Source organism: Macrobrachium nipponense, chromosome 6 (genome assembly GCF_015104395.2).
Source record: "Macrobrachium nipponense isolate FS-2020 chromosome 6, ASM1510439v2, whole genome shotgun sequence".
NCBI classification, from domain to species: Eukaryota; Metazoa; Arthropoda; class Malacostraca; order Decapoda; family Palaemonidae; genus Macrobrachium; species Macrobrachium nipponense.
Window position 1 is genome coordinate 114,125,217 of NC_061108.1, and position 22,002 is coordinate 114,147,218.

A 22,002-nucleotide genomic window follows, 5' to 3' on the forward strand; every position below is an offset into this window, starting at 1 on the left:
GAAATATACATTCATAATAATCATTATTTATTAACATTGTCTTCATAGAAATACGAAGGAAAACTTTGAATTTCGCCCGTATCTCAAAAACTATACTTATTGACCTTCAAAATCTATCTTCTCACTTAGTTTTAAAGCTATAACATTGGAATTTTGTATATAACTCAGAAAGAAATTAAAAACAGAACAGCAAATAGAGCCCTTTTTTTCAATTTTTGTTTCTTCTTTTTTTATAAATTTTTTTTCTCCTGATTTATAGGGTTTATTTTTTTACCATATTGAAAAATCATATCTAGCAAAAAAATTACTTTTAGAAAAAAAACTCTCCATTCGATTGGAGGTCTACATCAGGTCTATATATGGTAGTAATCCAGGTCTTCATATTAAATATCAAGGGAGGAGATAGAATTTAAAAAAATGAAAAAAATGGTTATTTTCGGGATAAATCGCCCTGGCGTCACAAAACCAAAGGTCAGAGGCGAAAAATCATATGCGGTTTTGGAGATGTCCCAAGTCACCTTATTAAGTGGTATGAATATCAAAGTCCTGTCCTGAAAAAAATGGCATTAGCCGGCCGGCCCCCTTAAGGGGAACTATGAGTCCCCACAAACCTGTTGGTTCAGCCACCACAGGACCTATGGAAAAAAAACGTGTCTGAAGATCTGTGGGCAACATCCTTAAGATAGAAAGAAGTGAAACGTGGACTGACGTAAACCAAGTACCAGCACTCAGCACTCTATGTACAACCAAGTTCTTTCTGAAAGCCAGAGAGGGACCAATACCCTTTCTTCGTACAGCCTGTACTAACAAAAAGTCTGCAGCAGCCTGGTCTAAGGTGCCAAGTCCTTCTAAGATAGCAACGCATGGCCCGGACAGGGCACAGCAAAAAACTCTTGAGCATCACCACCCACAAAGTCATTCAGTGATTGAAATGGAAAATGAAGTGAACCGGTCATTGTGCACAGAGGTAGTTTTGGGTCTTGGCCACGAATTCCAGGACACGGACCCCCAACTCCTGGTGTGCTTCACATCATAGCTTAGGACCACGTGGGAGTTCTCCTACCCTCCTGGAAGATGCCAAGGCCAGAAGGAAAACTGTCTTGAGCGTCAAGTTCCTGTCAGATGAGCTACACAAGGGCTCATATGGACTCTTAGTGAGGCTCTTGAGAACCAAGGAAACATGCCTCCGTCTTAGTGAGGCTCTTGAGCACCAAGGAAAACATCCCATGTCGGAGGCTTGAGCTCTCTAGGAGAACTCGACTGCTCAAACCCCTTAACTAGGAAGGAAAGTTCCCAGGACGAGGAGATGTCGATACCTCTAAGGCATAACACCAAACTCAGGTCTGCCATGTAGCCTCTAATGGCAGAAACGGACAAACATTTCTCATCTCTGAGGAAGGTTTAAAAAGTCTGCTATTCACTGAATAGAGGTTGTGAGTGGAGAAAAACCCCATTTACAACACCAATCACAGTAGATCGCCTATTTGCCTTGGTAAACTGCGGAGGTTGACTTCGTAAGACTGCTGGACATATGCCCTGCTGTTCTCTGAGAAAAGCCTCTCGCTCGGAGGAGGTACTTGATAGCCTTCAACCGTGAAGAGACAGGGATTCTACTGACTGGTGGAACCTTTCCGCATGCGGCTGACACAGGAGATGTCACCAAGGGGGAATTTCCCTCGGAACCTCTGACAAGAATGACAGCAAATCTGGGAGCCATTCCGCCTGAGGCCACAGAGGGGCTACCAAAGTCATTCTGAGACCCTGTGAACTCATTAGCCTGTTCAGAACTTGACGAATCAAACAAAACGGAGGGAAGGCATACACCTCCAGGTTGTCCCAGGGATGTTGGAATGCGTCCTCTACTAACACTAAAGGATCTGGGACCACAGAATACGTAGAATATCTCCAGCTTCCTGTTGAAATGAGTCGCAAAAAGGTCCAGCATGGGTCTCCCCCAAACTTGGAAGAGCTTGTCAGCTACCACTTGATGAAGGGACCACTCTGTGCCTAGGATCTGATCCCGACGACTGAGTTTGCGACCACATTCCGTTTGCCCTGGGATATACCTGGCTGAGAGCTCTACCGGACTGCTGACCGCCCACTGGTGAACCTCGATGGTCAAGGCGTGAAGTTGACGAGAAACCAGGCCTCCCTGCTTGTTCACATAGGCCACCACCATGGTGTTGTCCGACATGAGAATGACAGAATGACCTTTCTATTTTCTCCCGAAACTCCTTCAGACCCAGGAGGGCTCCCTTCAACTCCAAGACGTTATGTTGCTGTTTGTCCTCCAAACTCCAAATGCCAGAGGTGATGATGCCCCCAACCTGCGAGGGAGGCGTTTGAGAACAGAAGGAAGTCTGGTGGAAGAGAACGCAGAGGGACACCCTTCGAAAGATTCTGGTCGTCCATCCACCAACAAAGGGCTTCTCTCACTTCCAGAGACAGAGGAAGCCTTAAACTGGGTGAGTCCCCTGCCAGAGACCAGAATTCTCCCAGTCTCCATTGCAGAGACCGAAGATGAAGACGCCCATGAGGGACAAGCTTCTCCAGGGAAGACAACACTCCCAGAAGAACCTGCCACTGATGAGCTGACTGACGTGGTTCAGACAGGAAGTCGCACGCCACCACTCACAACTTCTCCAATCTCTGATCCGACGGGAAAACTTTTGCCACTGACATATCGATGACCATGCCCAGTTTAGAGAAATCCTTTGACTGGGTACGATGGTTTGACTTTTCCTGGTTGGACTACGATGCCCAGTTCTAGACAGAACCGAAGTAGACAATCCCTGTCCTGCAGCAGCTTTTCCCTGGAAACTGCCAAGACCAACCAATTGTCGACCCCCTCATTTTGGGACCACCTTGACGTGGTGAGGGGGCTCTCAAACCTCAGGAATCTCTTCCCAGGTTCGAACCCGAGTCCCATATGACATTATATATTTTCGAGTAAACTTATGTGGACTTTTCCATTTTTGCCAAAATTTTTGAAAGCAAATAAATGAGAAAACATATCATGGCTTAACGTGGAGTTAAATCCAAAGCTAAATAGTGAGAACTGTGGTAGATCCATCATCTACCCAACAATGTTCGACCTGTTTTTCAGGCGGAAACTATTCTGTGGAGCTGGAGACCACGGATTCCAGGGGGGGCCTGGTTCTAGGAATAGAACTCTCGGCATTCTATCCAGTTTGCCCATAATGTGATTAGGATGGGATAATTGTTATTAACATAAGACTCTTAGTCCTAGCAAGCGGGTTCTGCTTACACTTGGGCCATACTAATCATGTTATGCCATCCCCTTTTGGGGTAGGGTAGGGATGCGGACATTTGGGAGTCCTTTCTCACTTGTGCCTTTGGCAGAAGATTTAACTTCGCGAAGGGCCAGTGATATCTTTCAAGATTTTTTTTTTTCTTTTCTTTTTTTTCTTCTCTTTTTTGTAAAACTCAAAAATTTATGAACTTTGAAATAAATGATTTGAGTACCCCTGGGCCCCATGATGGAAAAATTACGGCACAGTTGATGACCATTGGCACGTCACTCCCGAATCTCCTAAGTACTGCCACAAGTAGTGAAAGTACTATAAAAGATACAAAGGAACACCCTGTTCCAAGTAAAGCAGCAGAGCCAGAAAACCAAATAGAGTGCATAAATAAAAAAGAAACAAACAAAAATAAATTGGTAAACTCCAATATTGTAACAATGGAACCATATATGACGAACAATAATTCTGAATTAGAGACAAATAATCCTCCCAGCAATACAGAAAAATATAAAAATCATAATAGACAAGCAACATACATAAAACAAGGACCAAAAAGAAACAAAAATTATCGACTTAATCCCACATTGGTACATTTTGATGACCTCTTTGGACCAGCTAATTGGTCAAGATTTCTAGTCCTCAAAGCTGACAACAAAATCTCAGCAGTGATTCCAGAATACAAATTACTTAACATATATCCAACACAAGACATGGAATGCAGACACATTAAGGACAATGAATGGCTTATCCAAGTAACCAATAAAAAGCAGTCCACTGTCTTTTTAAGTATAACAGAAATAAATAATATAAAAGTAACAATTACAAGCCACAAAACATTGAATTATGTACAGGGTACAGTCATCCTACACAATAGCGAGCAGGAGCTTCCTTCAAAACAACTACGTACTGCTAGACTCCTTAAAATTGAGATATAACTATATCCACGATTTAGAAATATACTCAATTTCAAGTAGGAAAGACAAAAATAAAAATATCAACATTGCCAAAATAAAATTTACAAGCCTAGACCTACCATTTAAAATAAAAATTCCTGGACAAAATAGACAAGTTCGTCCTTTTGTTCCAAAATCACTACAATGTACAGTGCTCAAGGTATGGACACACATACAAAAAATGCTGTAATAAGGCAATATGTGCAGTCTGCGCATCAGATGACCATACCACTAATTGGAACTGTAATCAACCAAAATGTATTAATTGTGGACTAGCCCATCACGCAAAATCTAAGGAGTGCTCTTTTTACCAAGTATAACACAGAACTTCGGTTGTTAATAAATAGGACAGGACTGTCAGTCATGGAAGCCAGACTTGAGCTAAAAGTAAGAGGAGTTAATAATCCATCCAAAACCCCCCCCCCCCACCTTTTCAAATGTGACTAAAAATCAAGACATCAAGCAGACAAATAACAAACAAGATAATATAAATATAGAAACTAAATTTCATACCAATAATACTGAAGCCCAAAATAAAAGTGATATTAAAACAACCAATACCACCACTGACATAGATGATTCAGTTATCCATGGAAAAGAACTTCCAATGGAAGAGGAGTTAAATAATGATAATAGTAGAACTGGCAAAAAGAAAAGAATACTGGAACGAACCCCACCTAAAGGAAAAAAGTACATATTGAAAATTACAATCAATCCAAAGAAACCCCAACTACACCAGGAGAACATTTTAAAAAAGATATTAAACATGATATTGTTAGAATACAATAAAGTTTTGTACATACTTACCCGGCAGATATATACTTAGCTTATGTCTCTGACATCCGACAGAAATTCGAATTTCGCGGCACACGCTGCAGGTAGGTCAGGTGACCTACCCCCCTGCTGCTGGGTGGCAGGAATAGGAACCATTCCCGTTCTAGAACCAGATTTTCTCTTCCACCTGTCTCCTGAGGGGAGGCTGGGTGGGCCATTCATCGTATATATCTGCCGGGTAAGTATGTACAAAACTTTATTGTATTCTAACAATATCATTTTTGTACATGCAACTTCCCCGGCAGATATATACTTAGCTGATTGACACCCTTGGTGGTTAATAAGAGACAACTATTTACTGAATAGACAGGTAAACAACATACGTTGTAGGTAATAGATAAATAAAACCTTGGTTCCTACTTGTTCAGGCGGAAGATTCCATGGCTAATGCCTAGGAATCTGCTTTGCCTCAAGAGCCTCAGCGAGGATGTGACCTATGGCTAAGAGTTCTTGTGGGTCTGTCGATGGGGTCTTATCCATTTACTCGACAGAGCCTCTTACATGACAATACGCCTATTCCTAGTGGCATAATTAAGGAGCACAACACTGATCCCGATCACCTAATCCTAACACGAGGGTTAGTGCTTAAGTTGAAAAGTTAGTTACCCCAAACTCCTTTCAAACAACCCAAAGAAAACACGACGTTAAAATAAAATTTAACTCGCTAGTTAAGGATCAGTATCGGCTCCCTATCCCAGCAATGTATCCGCAGACACGTATCACCAAGAGAGAAGGATCTCTCGTAGGTTATTTTGACATCCTTCGGATAATGGGAAGTCAACACAGAGTTTGATCTCCCGTATGTGCAGCTAATATGTCCTTATGACATATTGTTAAGGAAAGAACAAGAATTTGGAAAAGCTCGCACTTCATGCGCTTTTAATTCTCAGCTGTTGAAGGAATCATCAATGCACTTATCAAGTGCTTAGGAGATCACATTGTCTCAAAGAAGGCCAGGGCGTTCTTTGATATAGACTCTTCTGGGTGAAAGCCTGGAGCCTGGCTAGCGCTTCGTGCCTGGCAGGCGCCTAGCGCCTGTCTAGCGCCTCGCGCCTGGCTGGAGCCTTGCGCCTGAATGGCGCCTAGAGCCTGGCTGGAGCCTCGCGCCTGAATGGCGCCTCGCGCCTGGCTGGCGCCTCGCGCCTGGCTGGCGCCTCGCGCCTGGCTGGCGCTCGTCCTGGCTGGCGCCTGATTGGTCTCCTCCTGGCTAGCGCCTCGCGCCTGGCTGGAGCCTTGCGTCTGGCTGGCGCCTTGCGCCTGGAAGGCGCCTGGAGCCTGGCAGAAGACTTCATGATTACTGTCTATGAGTCTGCATGCCTCAAGAGTTTCAGCGAGGTAGGGACCATATGACTGACAAAACCCTTCCCTGGATCATGTCAATGGGGGCTAGCCCGCTTACACGACAGAGCCTTCTCGGATCGTGCCAATGGGGGCTGACCCACTTACCATGGCAGAGCCTTACCTGTATCATATCAATGGGGACTAGCCCTCTTACATGACAGAGCTTTAGGTTTCTCTTTACTGGAAGGAGCCTTGCGTCTGGATGGATCCTCAATCCTGACTGGAGCCTAGCCTTGAAGGAGCCTGGCACCTGGATGGCACCTGGCTTCTAGAGCCTGGCTGGCGCCTCACGCCTGGCTTGGCTCCTCCACACTTGCTGGAGCTTCGAGCTTGGAAGAGTCTCTAGGCTGTCTGGCGGTGTCCACATCGGACACTCTTATATCTGTCCGATTTGTTTCGCCTCTGGCGCATTTGCGCCAGGTTGGAGGCCCGCTCCTTCTCAGTATCCGACCATGACAGAGTTCCTTGGAACTGTCCGCCTCTGGCGTTTTTTCGAGCCTGTACTGGCATTTGGCGCCTGGGCTGGCGCTACATTGTCCGAGAGTCCTGAACAACCACATAGTTTATCAGGAGACTGGAGAAGGGTGGAAGAAATTCTTCCCCTTTGAGCTTTTGGCCCCTGGCAAGGAGAGGTGATTGTAGTCAGCTACATCCAGTAGACGACAGGATATCTAACAATACGAGAGAGAAGAGTCTTCCTCCGAGGAGGATCCTTCGTGAATATACTTCCTTTGCTAACGAGATCTCTTCTTACATGTTGATGAGGTTCCTCGTTGCAGAATCTTCCCTATCCTTGCCCGAAGGAAGGGAAGGAGTCTGGAAGTCGAAGGAGACTCCGAGCTGAAATTGGGCGGAACCCTGATTTCTAGCTCTTATTGTATCCTTCTGAATACCTTCTGGGAAGCATTTCGAGTCCTCATAGCACCCCGAAGACTCTGTAGGCAAACGTTTAAACCATCTCTTCTTCTGTAGATGAAAATGTAAGTACCTGCCTGGGCAACGAAACTTCTATCTGAAAAGCGTTGCGTCAGGAATAGAGGGTTTAGTTCTTTTACCAGACATACTATGCTGGCAAGAACCCATTGCCGAGTCTCCATTGAATCTGATGCGAGATTCCAATGCACAAAAAATTCACTTGTCTTCTTGGTCGTTTAGGGCTAAGAGAAACAAAGAATTCCTTCATAAACTTTCTCAAAGAAGTTTGATGAGGAGCAGTTCCATTTTGTCGGAACACGAATCCTGTGTGCACAAAAAGATCCCATTCACAGTACATGATATCCTACTCTTGTCGTTATTGCGGTATGGGTATAAAGATCCCGATCTTAATCCTCTGTTTATCTCTAATTCACCCCTTGTAGAGACAGAGTATAGCCTTTTACTGCGTTCTTTGATAGCAGATAAATACATAGGTGATTCTTCCCTCTGAAAGTGAAGAAAAAACCTCGCTATGTGGTTCACAGAGGTATCGGAAGAGGACAGTTTCCTCATTCCATCTAGCACGATCTGCAGCAATTCTATGTCTTAGCCATGACTATTGTCATTTACCTTGAAAAATCCTCTCATTCATGTTCACTTCTGGTCAGTCTGCACGCGGACAGACTCAGAGTGGAGAGGTTTTTCAGGTCTATATTTATAATAGATTCTGATAGAATATCCAGATACTCTTGGAAAAGCCTTACGAAACAAGCTGTGAGAAGAACGTGACTTCTGTGAATCCAACCTCTCTAAGGCCAAAATGAGGGATTCATCCTCTCTTCCTTTCCTTTGACGCCCATTTATCTTAATATCAATTAAGAAATTATAACTAGGGGAAAAAAAGACTAAAGTTTAGTCCCCTTCTTTAAATTAAAGATGTTGTATATTGCTACCTCTCTTAGTTCGAGGAAAAGGAAGCAGTCTATAGGAAGCCTGTTCGTCTTCTACCTTGCGAAGAGATCTATGAAGAAGACTTTCCGCAGGTTCTCACAACTCTTTTCAATAAATGTTAGACATACGTTAACAGTTATTATCTTCGATCGAGAAGGTTCTCACGGACATGCAAAATCTTGCATCGAACCTCTTAAGGATCGTTACGTTCCGTGTCTGTTCCCAAATAGGTTCTCTTTTGTTAACGCGAACAGGGGCGAAAAACGAGATTCTCGATGCTCTTTGCGATATGAGAGTCGTGGAATTGGCCTAAGTGATTAAAATAAATAATTTCATCATTCCTTGTAAGCGACCCCTTTCCGATTAAATGGGTAACGAAATCAGGAACGAATCTTGCCGTTACCGAGCCTGCTGTCCGAGAGGCTACTGGACTCTTAGGTTAATAACTCGCTAAAACGAGAAAAATATCTTGGATGGTACTTCTGGCGCATTGCGCCAGGCTGGCGCTTCTGACGCTTTGCGCCAGGCTGGCGCTTCCTTCTAGTTCTTTTTAGGTTATGTGCCAGAACATCTGTGCCTTTATGGTACCCGACATCCTTCACATGTTAATTCCGTTCTTAGTAGGAAAAAACTTTTATATACGTAGTATAGTCCATTCAGGGAAACAACTCTGCCACTAAGAGAATGTTTCCCATCCGACTCACCCATCTTCTCTTGAGCAATATCCGATTCTAAAAAGGTTGTGTGCGTTTCTCGAAAGGATGAGAGAATTATATTAAATCGTGCTCTGCCGTATTAGAATCCTTAATAATACTGTCACATTGTGATAAACAGCATTAATCTAGGAAACCTTTGTAAGGATACTAGGAATTCTGAAGTTAACCTCGGTATGTGCATAAGACTTGACCATACCGTAGTCTTAAAGTGAATTCTCTACTACATTCATCTTCTCACTAAGCATGTACTCTAATAAGCCATGCTTTCGTAAGCATGAGAGCATTATATAATATAGAGTTCCGCTGCGTTAGAATCCTTTAATAATGTTACCTACGGTAAACAGCATTGAAATGTTGTAATATCTTTCTTATTGAAAGCTTCTTAGCAAAAGGCAGACAATATTTTATTTATGTTTGCTTAACTATCCCCTCAATCCGAGGCTAAAACCGCGATTGTAGGGGAGAGACACGGTTAGTTATTCCATCCCGCAGGAGAGAGACATGTAACCGACCACTCATGACCGACACCTACATGGTACTGCGTTGGTCTAACTCTAACTAAGTGATAGCAGTCTCCGTTAGCCGTCTGGCCTTACTCTTCCAGAGTTGCCAGCTACTCCATTCAATAAAGGAATCTTATAAAATTATTATCGAACTTCAGGAAGTTCTTATTAATGCATATTTAAGCGAAACAAGACTTCGATAAATCTAGAAGCTAAGTAGGTGTTGTCTTAACAATCCCTTTTGAGCGTAGTCCTTCCTATGAAATTCCTGGAAGGATACTGGTAATTGAGTTGCTCAGCAAAGAAGTAACTACGGTATGTGCTTATGATTTGCCGTATCGTATTCTCATACAGCAGATACTCTACTACCTTCTTTCCCTGCCGAGGCAGATAGAGAAAGGAAAATTTTTTACTATCTTCGTTCTTTTCGTTAATAGAACGATAGAAAGAGTATATATATCTCCTTAAGGAAGGAAGTTAATCCAGGAACTCTTTAAATCTTCGTGATTTCCTCATAAATCGCGGAAGAGACAGAATTCCTGTTCATCTGTAGGGTTTACGAAAGGAAGTAGATATTTCCTATCCGCCATCATACCCAAACGTCGATGAGATTCTTATAAGAAAACTCCCAAAGCTTTTGCCTCTTCATAACGAGGGAAGAGCATGAATGAAGGAGAGAGTCCGCATTGAGAGGAACTACCAAACACAGGAGTCTTCTGAATAATGAAAAAAAGGCTTCTCTTAGTATCAAAATCCTTCTGACAAAAGCGACGGCCGCCTGTGCGACATCTTGCACCTTTGCCAGGGGAAAGTTGCTCAAGTTAAAAACTCAAAGAGGAGCCTCGCGACTGACCTCTCTCTCATAAAGAAGATTGGAATATTCTGGCGCCTGGCTCCTTGCGCCTAGCGCCTGGATAGTTGCGCCCCGCGCCTGGAATGTTCCGCACGCTAGAAAGGAGACTCGCTCCTGACGTGGAGGTTCCCGTGCGCCTGATAGTTCTGACGCCCCTACTAGACCCCTTTTAGAGAACCTCTTGCCCGGAACGTTCAATGAAGGATCGTTCTGATTGCCACTCTACTATAAGGCTCCTTGCTCTAGCCGTCTGTTTTTCTGGCGCAATTTACGCCAGGCCGGCGCTTCGTCTCTTTGAAGGCGCCTTGCGCCAAGAAAAATTTTCTAGAACGCGGCTTCGCGTTTGGTTGTAGGAACGCGGGGCGCGCTAGTCTGTTTTGCTGGAACGCGGCTCGCTGCTGGCTGTTGGAACGTGGCTCACGCTAGCTTGCTGGAACGCGGCTTCCTGGCTGGCTCTTGCTCAGTGTTCTCTTAGTTTTTAGAGAACGCGCTAGATCATCCAAACTCCAAACATATACATTCTTCGTCTTTCGGATGTAAGATGAAGAGACACACTTGCTTTTTTACGGATGCCTTTTCAATAGCTATCCTTGGCAGTCTGGTGACGCTCTACAGAACCTGCCGAGGGACGCCTGACCGGTGGGGATTCTCTGAAACCTCCTTACGGCTTTCGACATTCCTTCTCCTCTGGGCTTGGGGAGCTTGAAAGAGGTTCTAGGCCTGAGAGCGAGACAGAGCCGATCAGACGCACCCTCCACTGCAATGGGGAACACTAAGTGAATCACTTCTTACCTTTTAATAGCTCGCATTTTGAGCCACAATCCTTGTCTTCAAATTGCAATTATGAATTTGAAGTTTCTGCGAAGTAAGAAGGTGATGAGGATGCAACACTACTAGTACTGTTAATATGATATTGTTAAGATAAAATAAAGTTTTGTACATACTTACCCGGCAGATATATACTTAGCTATAGACTCCTCGTCCCCGACAGAAATTCGAATTTCGCGGCACACGCTGCAGGTAGGTCAGGTGATCTACTGCCCCTGCCGCTGGGTGGCAGGAATAGGAACGATTACCGTTCTAGAACCAGATTTTCTCTTCCACCTGTCTCCTGAGGGAGGTTGGTGGGCCATCAAATCGTATATATCTGCCAGGTAAGTAATGTACAAAACTTTATTGTATCTTAACAATATCATTTTTGTACATGGAAACTTACCCAGCAGATATATACTTAGCTGATTGACACCCCTTGGTGGTGGGAAAGAGAAACGAATATTTACTGAATAGACAGGTAAACAACATACGTTGTAGGTAATAACTAAATAAAACCTTGGTTCCTACTTGATCAGGCGGAGACTCCATGGCTAATGCCTAGGAATCTGCTTCGCCTCAAGAGCCTCAGCGAGGATGTGACCTATGGCTAAGAGTTCTTGTGGGTCTGTCGATGGGGTCTTATTCATTTACTCGACAGAGCCTCTTACATGACAATATGCCTATGCCTAGTGGCATAATTAAGGAGCACACACCGATCCCGATCACCTGATCCTAACACGAGGGTTAGTGCTTAAGTTGAAAAGAGTTATCTACAAACTCCTTTCAAACAACCCAAAGAAAAAACACGACGTTAAATAAAATTTAACTCACTAGTTAAGGATCAGTATCGGCTCCCTATCCCAGCAATGTATCCGCAGACACTATCAACCAAGAGAGAAGGATCCCTCGAAAGGTTATCTTGACATCCTTCGGATAATGGGAAGTCAACACAGAGTTGCATCTCCCGTATGTGACAGCTAATATGTTCTTATGACATATTGTAAGGAAAGAACAAGAATTCGGAAAAGCTCGCACTTCATGCACTTTTAATTCTCAGCTGTTTGAAGGAATCATCAATGCACTTATCAAGTGCTTAGGAGATCACAATGTCTCAAAGAAGGCCAGGGCGTTCTTTGATATAGATCTCTTCTGGGTGAAGCTGGAGCCTGGCTAGCGCTTCGTGTTGCCTGGCAGGCGCCTAGCGCCTCGCGCCTGGCTGGAGCCTTGCGCCTGAATGGCGCCTAGAGCCTGGCTGGAGCCTCGCGCCTAGATGGCGCCTTGCGCCTGGCTGGCGCCTCGCGCCTGGCTGGTGCCTGATTGGCTCCTCCTTCCTGGCTAGCGCCTCGCGCCTGGCTGGAGCCTTGCGTCTGGCTGGTGCCTTGCACCTGGAAGGCACCTGGAGCCTGGCAGAAGACTTCATGATTACTGTCTATGAGTCTGCATGCCTCATGAGTTTCAGCGAGGTAGGGACCTATGACTGACAAACCCTTCTGGATCATGTCAATGGGGGCTAGCCCGCTTACACGACAGAGCCTTCTCGGATCGTGCCAATGGGGACTGACCCACTTACATGGCAGAGCCTTACCTGTATCATATCAATGGGGACTAGCCCTCTTACATGACAGAGCTTTAGGTTTCTCTTTACTGGAAGGAGCCTTGCGTCTGGATGGATCCTCAATCCTGACTGGAGCCTAGCCTTGAAGGAGCCTGGCACCTGGATGGCGCCTGGCTGGCTTCTAGAGCCTGGCTGGCTCCTAGAGCCTGGCTGGCTCCTAGAGCCTGGCTGGCTCCTAGAGCCTGGCTGGCTCCTAGAGCCTGGTTGGCTCCTAGAGCCTGGCTGGCTCCTAGAGCCTGGTTGGCTCCTAGAGCCTGGCTGGCTCCTAGAGCCTGGCTGGCTCCTAGAGCCTGGTTGGCTCCTAGAGCCTGGCTGGCCCCTAGAGCCTGGCTGGCTCCTAGAGCCTGGTTGGCTCCTAGAGCCTGGCTGGCTCCTAGAGCCTGGCTGGCTCCTAGAGCCTGGCTGGCGCCTCGCGCCTGGCTTGGCTCCTCCACACTTGCTGGAGCTTCGAGCTTGGAAGAGTCTCTAGGCTGTCTGGCAATGTCCACATCGGACACTCTTATATCTGTCCGATTTGTTCGCCTCTGGCGCATTTGCGCCAGGTTGGAGGCCCGCTCCTTCTCAGTATCCGACTATGACAGAGTTCCTTGGAACTGTCCGCCTCTGACGTTTTTCGCCTGTATTGGCATTTGGCGCTTGGCTGGCGCTACATTGTCCGAGAGTCCTGAACAACCACATAGTTTATCAGGAGACTGGGAGAAGGGTGGAAGAAATTCTTCCCCTTTTGAGCTTTTGGCCCCTGGCAAGGGGAGGTGATTTTAGTCAGCTACACCCAGTAGACGACAGGATATCTAACAATACGAGAGAGAAGAGTCTTCCTCGAGGAGGATCCTTCGTGAACACTTCTTTTGCTAACGAGATCTCTTCTTACATGTTGATGAGGTTCCTCGTTGCAGAATCTTCCCTATCCTTGCCCGAAGGAAGAGAAGGAGTCTGGAAGTCGAAGGAGACTCTGAGCTGAAATTGGGCGGAACCCTGATTTCTAGCTCTTATTGTATCCTTCTGAATACCTTCTGGAAGCATTTTGAGCCCCTCATCGCACCCCGAAGACTCTGTAGGCAAACGTTTAAACCATCTCTTCTTCTGTAGATGAAAATGTAAGTCCACCCTGCCTGGGCAACTAAACTTCTACTGAAGCGTTGCGTAGGATAGAGGGATTTATTTCTTTTGCCAGACATTCTATGCTGGCAGAACCCATTGCCGAGTCTCCATTGAATCTGATGCGAGATTCCAATGCACAAAAAATTCACTTGTCTTCTTGGTCGTTTAGGGCTAAGAGAAACAAAGAATTCCTTCATAAAACACTTCCTCAAAGAAGTTTGATGAGGAGCAGTTCCATTTTGTCGGAACACGGAATCTGTGGCTACAAAAAAAAAAATCCCATTCGAAGTACATGATATCCTACTCTTGTCGTATTGCGGTATCGTATAAGATCCCGAAGATCTTAATCCTCTGTTATCTCTAATTCCCTTTGTAGAGACAGAGTAATGGCCTTTTACTGCGTTTCTTTGATAGCAGATATATACATAGGTGATTCTTCCCTCTGAAAGTGAAGAAAAAACCTCGCTATGTGGTTCACAGAGGTATCGGAAGAGGACAGTTTCCTCATTCCATCTAGCACAATCTGCAGCAATTCTATGTCTTAGCCATGACTATTGTCATTTACCTTGAAAAAACCTCTCATTCATGTCCACTTCTGGTCAGTCTGCACGCGGACAGACTCAGAGTGGAGAGGTTTTATAGGTCTATTTATAATAGATTCTGATAGAATATCCAGATACTCTTGGAAAGCCTTACGAAACATGCTGTTGAGAAGAACGTGGACTTCTGAATCCAACCTCTCTAAGGCCAAAATGAGGCATACATCCTCTCTATCTTTGACGCCCAATTATCTTAATATCTGTTAAGAATTTATAACTAGGGGAAAAAAGGCTAAAGTTTATTCCCCTTCTTTAAATTTAAAGATGTCTTATATTGCTACCTCTCTTGGTTCGAGGAAAAAGAAAGCAGTCTAAAGGAAGCCTGTTCGTCTTCTACCTTACAAAGAGATCTATGAAGAAGACTTTCCGCAGGTTCTCACAACTCTTTTCAATAAATGTTAGACATACGTTAACAGTATTATCTTCGATCGAGAAGGTTCTCACGGACATGACAAAATCTTGCATCGAACCTCTTAAGGATCGTTACGTTCCGTGTCTCGTTCCCAAATAGGTTCTCTTTTGTTAACGCGAACAGGGGCGAAAAAAGAGATTCTCGATGCTCTTTGTGATATGAGAGAGTCGTGGAATTGGCCTAAGTGATTAAAATAAATCATTTCATCATTCCTTGTAAGCGACCCTTTTCGATTAAATGGGTAACGAAATCAGGAACGAATCTTGCCGTTACCGAGCCTGCTGTCCGAGAGGCTACTGGACTCTTAGGTTAATAACTCGCTAAAACGAGAAAATATCTTGGATGGTGCTTCTGGCGCGGCAGGCGCTTCTGGCGCAATTTGCGCCAGGCTGGCGCTTCCTTCTAGTTCTTTTTAGGTTATGTGCATAACATCTATGCCTTTATGGTACCCGACATCCTTCACATGTAATTCCGTTCTTAGTGGGAAAAAAACTTTTATATACGTAGTATAGTCCATTCAGGGAAACAACTTCTGCCACTAAGAGAATGTTTCCCATCCGACTCACCCAACTTCTCTTGAGCAATATCCGAATTTAAAAAGGTTGTGTGCGTTTCTCGAAAGGATGAGAGAATTATATACCGCGCGCTGCCATATTAGAATCCTTTATAATACTGTCACATGTGGTAAACAGCATAATCTAGGAAACCTTTGTAAGGATACTAGGAATTCTGTAGTTAACCTCGGTATGTTGCATAAGACTTGACCATACCGTAGTCTTAAAGTGAATTCTCTACTACATTCATCTTCTCATAAGCATGTACACTAATAAGCCATGCTTTCGTAAGCATGAGAGCATTATACAATATAGAGTTCCGCTGCGTTAGAATCCTTTAAAAATGTTACCTACGGTAAACAGACATGAAATGTTGTAATATCTTCTTATTGAAAGCTTCTTAGCAAAAGGCAGACTATTTTATTTATTTGTTTGCTTAACCATCCCCTCAATCCGAGGCTAAAACCACGATTGTAGGGGAGAGACACGGTTATTCATTCCATCCCGCAGAGAGAGACATGTTACCGAGCACTCATGACCGACACCTACATGATACTGCGTGGTGTCTAAGCGATAGCATTCTCGTTAGCCGACTGGCCTTACTCTTCCAGAGTTGCCAGCTACTCCATTTAATAGGAATCTTATAAAATTATTATCAAACTTCAGGAAGTTCTTATAATGCATATCTAAGCGAAACAAGACTTCGATAAATCTAGAAGCTAAGTAGTGTTGTCTTAACAATCCCTTTAAGCGTTAGTCCTTCCTAGGAAATTCCTGGGAAGGATACTGGTAACTGAGTTGCTCAGCAAAGAAGTAACTACGGTATGTGCTTATGATTTGCCGTATCGTATTCTCATACAGCAGATACTCTACTACCTTCTTTCCCTGCCGAGGCAGATAGAGAAAGGATATTCTGGCGCCTGGATCCTTGCACCTAGCGCCTGGAATGTTCCCGCGCGCCTGGAATGTTCCGCACGCTAGAAAGGAGACTCGCTCCTGGAACGTTCCGCTTGCGTGGAAGGTCCCCGTGCGCCCCGACAGTTCCGAGCGCCTACTAGACCCCTTTTAGAAAGAGCCTCTTGCCCGGAAAACGTTCAATGGAAGGATCGTTCTGATTGCCACTCTACTGTAAGGGCTCCTTGCTCTAGCCGTCTGTTTTTCTGGCTCAATTTGCGCCAGGCTGGCGCTTCGTCTCTTTGAAGGCGCCTTGCGCCAAGAAAAATTTTCTAGAACGCGGCTCGCGTTTGGTTGTAGGAACGCGGCTCGCGCTAGTCTGTTAGCTGGAACGCGCCTCGCTGCTGGCTATAGGTAACGGTCAGCTCACGCTAGCTTGCTGGAACGCGGCTTCCTGGCAGCGGCTGGCTCTTGCTCAGTGTTCTCTTAGTTTTCAGAGAACGCGCTAGATCATCGCTCCAAACATACATTCTTCGTCTTTTCGGATGTAAGATGAAGAGACGCACTTTTTTAAGGATGCCTTATCAATGGCTATCCTTGGCAGTCTGGGACGTTCTACAGAACCTGCCGAGGGGACGCCTGACTGGTGGGGGTTCTCCCTAACCTTCCTGCGGCTGTCGACTTTCCTCTCCACTGGGTCTGGGAGTTTGGAAGAGGTCTAGGCCTGGAAGCGCTACGGAGCCGATCAGGACGCACCCTCCACTGCACTGGGAAACACTATATTCACTTCTTACCTTTTTAGAGCTCGCCTTTTGAGCTCCATCCATTTATCTTCAAATTTGCACATATGAATTTGTAGATTCTGTGGAGTAAGAAGGTGATGAGGATGCAACAACTACTAGAATTGTCAATACTCTAACTGCTCGTTAGTACGAGAGCTCTTAAAGCTTCTAAAGGAAGCGTATCTAGTTATATGCTTTCTGACTTCCTAAAGTAGGAAGTTAGATCTTATATTTCCTTCATCAAGTTCTAACACTTATACACGTATTAGTGAAAAAAAAAAAAATCAATATTTCCCTTTTTGCAAAATATAAGTGTCTACCGAAAAATTCGGTAGTTTCACGTAATATATTCTTCGAAATTTCGAAGCCAAATTCATTAAAAAGTTAATAAAAGCGTATGCCAAACCAAAGACCCAGTACTTCCCTGCAAAAAGACGCCCAGAAGGTCGATGGCGATGAAAAACGAAAATCAAGTCAGGAGGTGTAGCAACAACGTATGTTGACTACTACCGCGACAGAGAAAATCTGGTTCTAGAACGGTAACGTTCCTATTCCTGCCACCCCAGCGGCAGGGGCGTAGATCACCTGACCTACCTGCAGCGTGTGCCGCGAAATTCGAATTTCTGTCGGGGACGACGGAGTCTATAGCTAAGTATATATCTGCTGGGTAAGTTCCATTTACAAAAACTCTAATTGCTCGTTAGTACGAGTATCCAAAAAACTTTTAAAAGAAACGTATCTAGTTACATGCTTTACTGACTCCCTAAGTACGAAGTCAGTTTATTTCCTCAATCAATTCTAACATTATTACACGTATTAATGAATAATATTAATATTTCCCTTTCTTGCAACTATGTTGAGTGTCTACCGAAAATTTCGGTAGTTACACGTCATATATTCTTCGAAATTTTCGAAGCCAAATTCATTAAAAAGTTAATAAAAGCGTATGCCGAACCAAAGACCCAGTACTTCCCTGCAAAAGACAGCCCAGAAGATCGATGGCGATGAAAAACGAAAATCAAGTCAGGAGGTAGCAACAACATATGTTGACACTACCGCGACAGAGAAAATCTGGTTCTAGAACGGGAATGGTTCCTATTCCTGCCACCCAGCGGCAGGGGGGTAGATCACCTGATTCTACCTGCAGCGTGTGCCGCGAAATTCGAATTTCTGTCGACGTCAGAGACATAAGCTAAGTATATATCTGCCGGGGGAAGTTGCATGTACAAAATAACCTCATCACAAGTGGAAATACACAATTACCCTCAATCTCAATCAAACAGCCAACATCTGGACAGTAAAGATCACTCTTTACAATTCCCATCAAATAATACTAATGAAAATCATACCATTAACCCAAACCAAAATATAACTATCACCCCCCAACCATCCACAAGACCCAAATATTCCATTAACAACAACAAAACAAATAACCCCTCAAACCAACAGTCCTTATCACTACAAAAAGGACCAATAGAATTACCAAACCAGAAATTTCTAAAGCTAGACCAAATACTTCTGAACCATAATTAACATTACCAAACATGCTCATCTTGTGGTTGTAATGAATGCTTTGTAAGTACAAAGTATAACCAACTAACTGCCAAGACAGAGGTCACAGTACGAAATTGTATATAAACAATTTTACTAAATTAAGTAGGTGCCCTTTAACACACCAACATGAGAACAAATTATGTTCTGAACCCTTAAAATACAAAAAGGAAAAAGGAAATTATGAAAATAAAAAAGAGACTTATTTATATTCAATTATGAAAAACAAACCACTGCAGAATCTAATAACCAACATACAAATATGATTAAAAAACCACAAATAAATTCAAATGCATATAAACTACGAGGCAAAGTAAAATCAGTAATCAATTTACAGAATTTAACACCAATTCCTCCCAATAATGGAATATAAAATCATTCAATGGAATATAAATGGTCTCTTAACCAGACTACGTCTGGGTGAATTACAAAGAATCATACGAGACCACAACCCAATGTGCATATGTCTACAACATATAGGAAGTAACCCTACAAATATCCAACACTATAAAATTGCCTGTTATTCACCAACTGACGGTGGAAAATTAGGCACAGCCATATACGTTCATAATAGCATTACATATGAACCTTTCGACATTTCATAATAGCATTACATATGAACCTTTCGACATACAATCTATGCTATATCAAATAACATCAATTAAATTGTATATGCCTGACAAAAGTAAAATCACTATTTGTAATTTATATAACCAACCGAATTTCAAATGCAAATTTTAGTGATTTTTTCCTGAAATTATTAGCAAAAATATACAGGAACCCCTACTTATAGTAGAGATTTTAATGCACATAATCCATTATGGGATACTAATAACCCCCCACTGACACATCCGGAATCAAACTAGAAAAAACTATAATGAAACACAACCTGTGTTGTCTCAATGAAAGTGAAGTTCCAACATATTTTTCAAATACACACCTAACCTTTTCTTCAATTGACATTTCATTATGTTAAAATGATGTAGCTGAGAAATTCGAATGGAACGTCCTAGACGATTCATACACAAGTGACCATTTCCCAATCATTTTCTGAACTACTTAAGTAACATCAAAATATTGCCACCTACAAGATATACCCTATCATCAGTATTTACTACTGAAGTCACAGCCATACAGATGACTCTTGATATGATATCTGAGGCAAAAGCAAGTGTCTCTGTTATTTTCAGTGACTCATATAGCACTGTAGATGCTATAAGACATAATAAATCAGTAAACCAAATAGTACAGGAAATACAAATAAAAATTCATCAACTCCTCCAATCAGGATTATCAATAGAAATATGTTGGATCCTAGCACACATGGGAATAAAAGGAAATGAAAATGCAAACTCAGCTGCCAAATCAGCCTGCACTATCCCTCCAACAATTACACATGCCCCAGTGTCAGACTGGATAACATCTGTTAAACCATTGATTTACCAGGATTGGAAGAGAATGGGCCTCAGTGCCAACAACAAATAAACTTAAAAACATAAAAACTGAAGTGTGTGCATGGAGGACATCCTCACAGGAGGAAAGATCGAAAGAGGTGATCCTAGCAAGGCTCCGTATAGGACACACAAAATTCTTGCATGGTCACTTAATGTCAACACCACATGCTGACCCAATAAAGTGTAACAGATGTCAAACACCCATGACAGTACAGCATTTACTTGTTGAGTGCCCAAATTGGATCCAGCAAAGATCTATTTATCTACAGAATTCAAAAATGAAAATTATTCTTGCTGAAAGCAAAGATTTTTCAATTAATAACATCATAAATTTTCAATAAGACATTTGGTTTCTCAAATAAAGTCTAATTTATATTATTTATTTATTTATTTATTTATTTATTTTTTTTTTTTTTCTCAGGATTAATCCCTGAGAACCAGCCCGAGAAGAGTCTACTTGGGACTCTCAGGTCTGGAAAAACTAAGCCCTATTAATAATAATAATAATACAAAAATCAGCCTGGGGGGGCCTCTCGATACTTCCAGCAATGAATCAATGGAAGAAAAGGAAGGAGACACAGGCATAACACTGCTATGGGGGTGAATACTGCAGGAGACGAAGCATCGGGAAGAGGTAAAACACCTTCCCATGAAGGAAGAGTCAAAACCCTCCAATGCTCTCTCTTGCTATAAAACGACTTCCACTGCTCTTTAGGCCATGCCCAGCATTCCGTGGAAGGATTCGTTATGGGGGGATCGGTCGCTGTGTAGCCAAAAATGAGAACACGGAAAACCAGAAATTCCAGGGCACACAGGTTGACGAGGCCGAGAAGGAGCAGAAGAAACCATTATATCAGCCACACACACAAACACACACACACACACTAAACACAAACGAAACGGGCAATGAACCAGGTAAAGGCCGAGAGAAGTCAACCACGACTTGCTCAGGCGGTTAAAGAAAAGACTGACGCAGTGGCGTATTTGTGTGGTCCTTGGCCGCTCTTCACCCGATCTACGCGTGCGTTGCCAGATATCACAAGATTCCTTGCTTTCATCTGCTTTTTAACCGGATCCAGCTAGGTGCTAGAAATTATCCTATTGTTAAGACCGAAGGATTGTTCGCGTATGAACAAAGTGGTACTCAATGTAAACTGGGAGGAAGGGATTACTTCAGTCCTTAACTTAGTTACGAGATATCTAATACTTATAATAAATTCACTGGAGAAGCAAGAAGTGTGAAAGTCAGATCCACATTTAGCAAGACAGAGATCAAACTAAAAGTCATGAATCTGAAAAATGTTTGTTTGGCTAGGCCATTTTTATGATTAGATATATGATGATGTCAAAAGAGCAAATTCTTGAAGAACAAAGTATTTAATAAAGGGAAATGTTAAATTTCCAAGCTACTGAATAATGCTCTTGGCAGTAATCAAAGGAAAATGTGTTACATTTAGAGATAAAATGAGCCAGGCTTTTACATGTAGTTCAGGTGGCCTACTCACAATACAAACTCCCATATTTAATACCATGGTTGGTAGTCATGACATTTATAATGTTATCTTTATATTTAGGTAATGCCTGGAAGTGATGGAAGAGGGTGAAAAAATGGAAGAGTCTTTACCTTCCTGCAAACACACCTATAATTTCTTTATATAAATTTATCATCAGAATGCTCTTTGAATTAGTAAATCACCAAAATAAGAAGTAAAACGATGGTGCAAATTTTAACCAATACAGTACACTGTTTCATGACATGTTATTTCACTTTATTTCCTCACAAATTTGAGATGATGTATTGCGTTACCTCTTCATCATATCAGCATATTCTTTAGGTATTGGTTTACTCCACTCCTCAGGCGGAGATTCTCGTGGTCCCAAACGTTGTTCTGATA

At 43.1% G+C, this 22,002-nt stretch overlaps 1 protein-coding gene across 1 annotated transcript in view; it reads right to left on the bottom strand.

The window, feature by feature from the left end:
• Positions 1 to 22,002, bottom strand: part of LOC135216926 (synaptic plasticity regulator PANTS-like) — an 89,799-nt gene that overhangs the window by 3,361 nt on the left and 64,436 nt on the right. Inside the window, 3 exon segments of the mRNA XM_064252474.1 lie at positions 11,521 to 11,532; positions 21,926 to 21,981; positions 21,984 to 22,002. The exon segment at positions 21,984 to 22,002 is cut by the window's right edge and continues 54 nt beyond it. Of these exon segments, the coding sequence (XP_064108544.1) occupies positions 11,521 to 11,532; positions 21,926 to 21,981; positions 21,984 to 22,002 (87 nt within the window).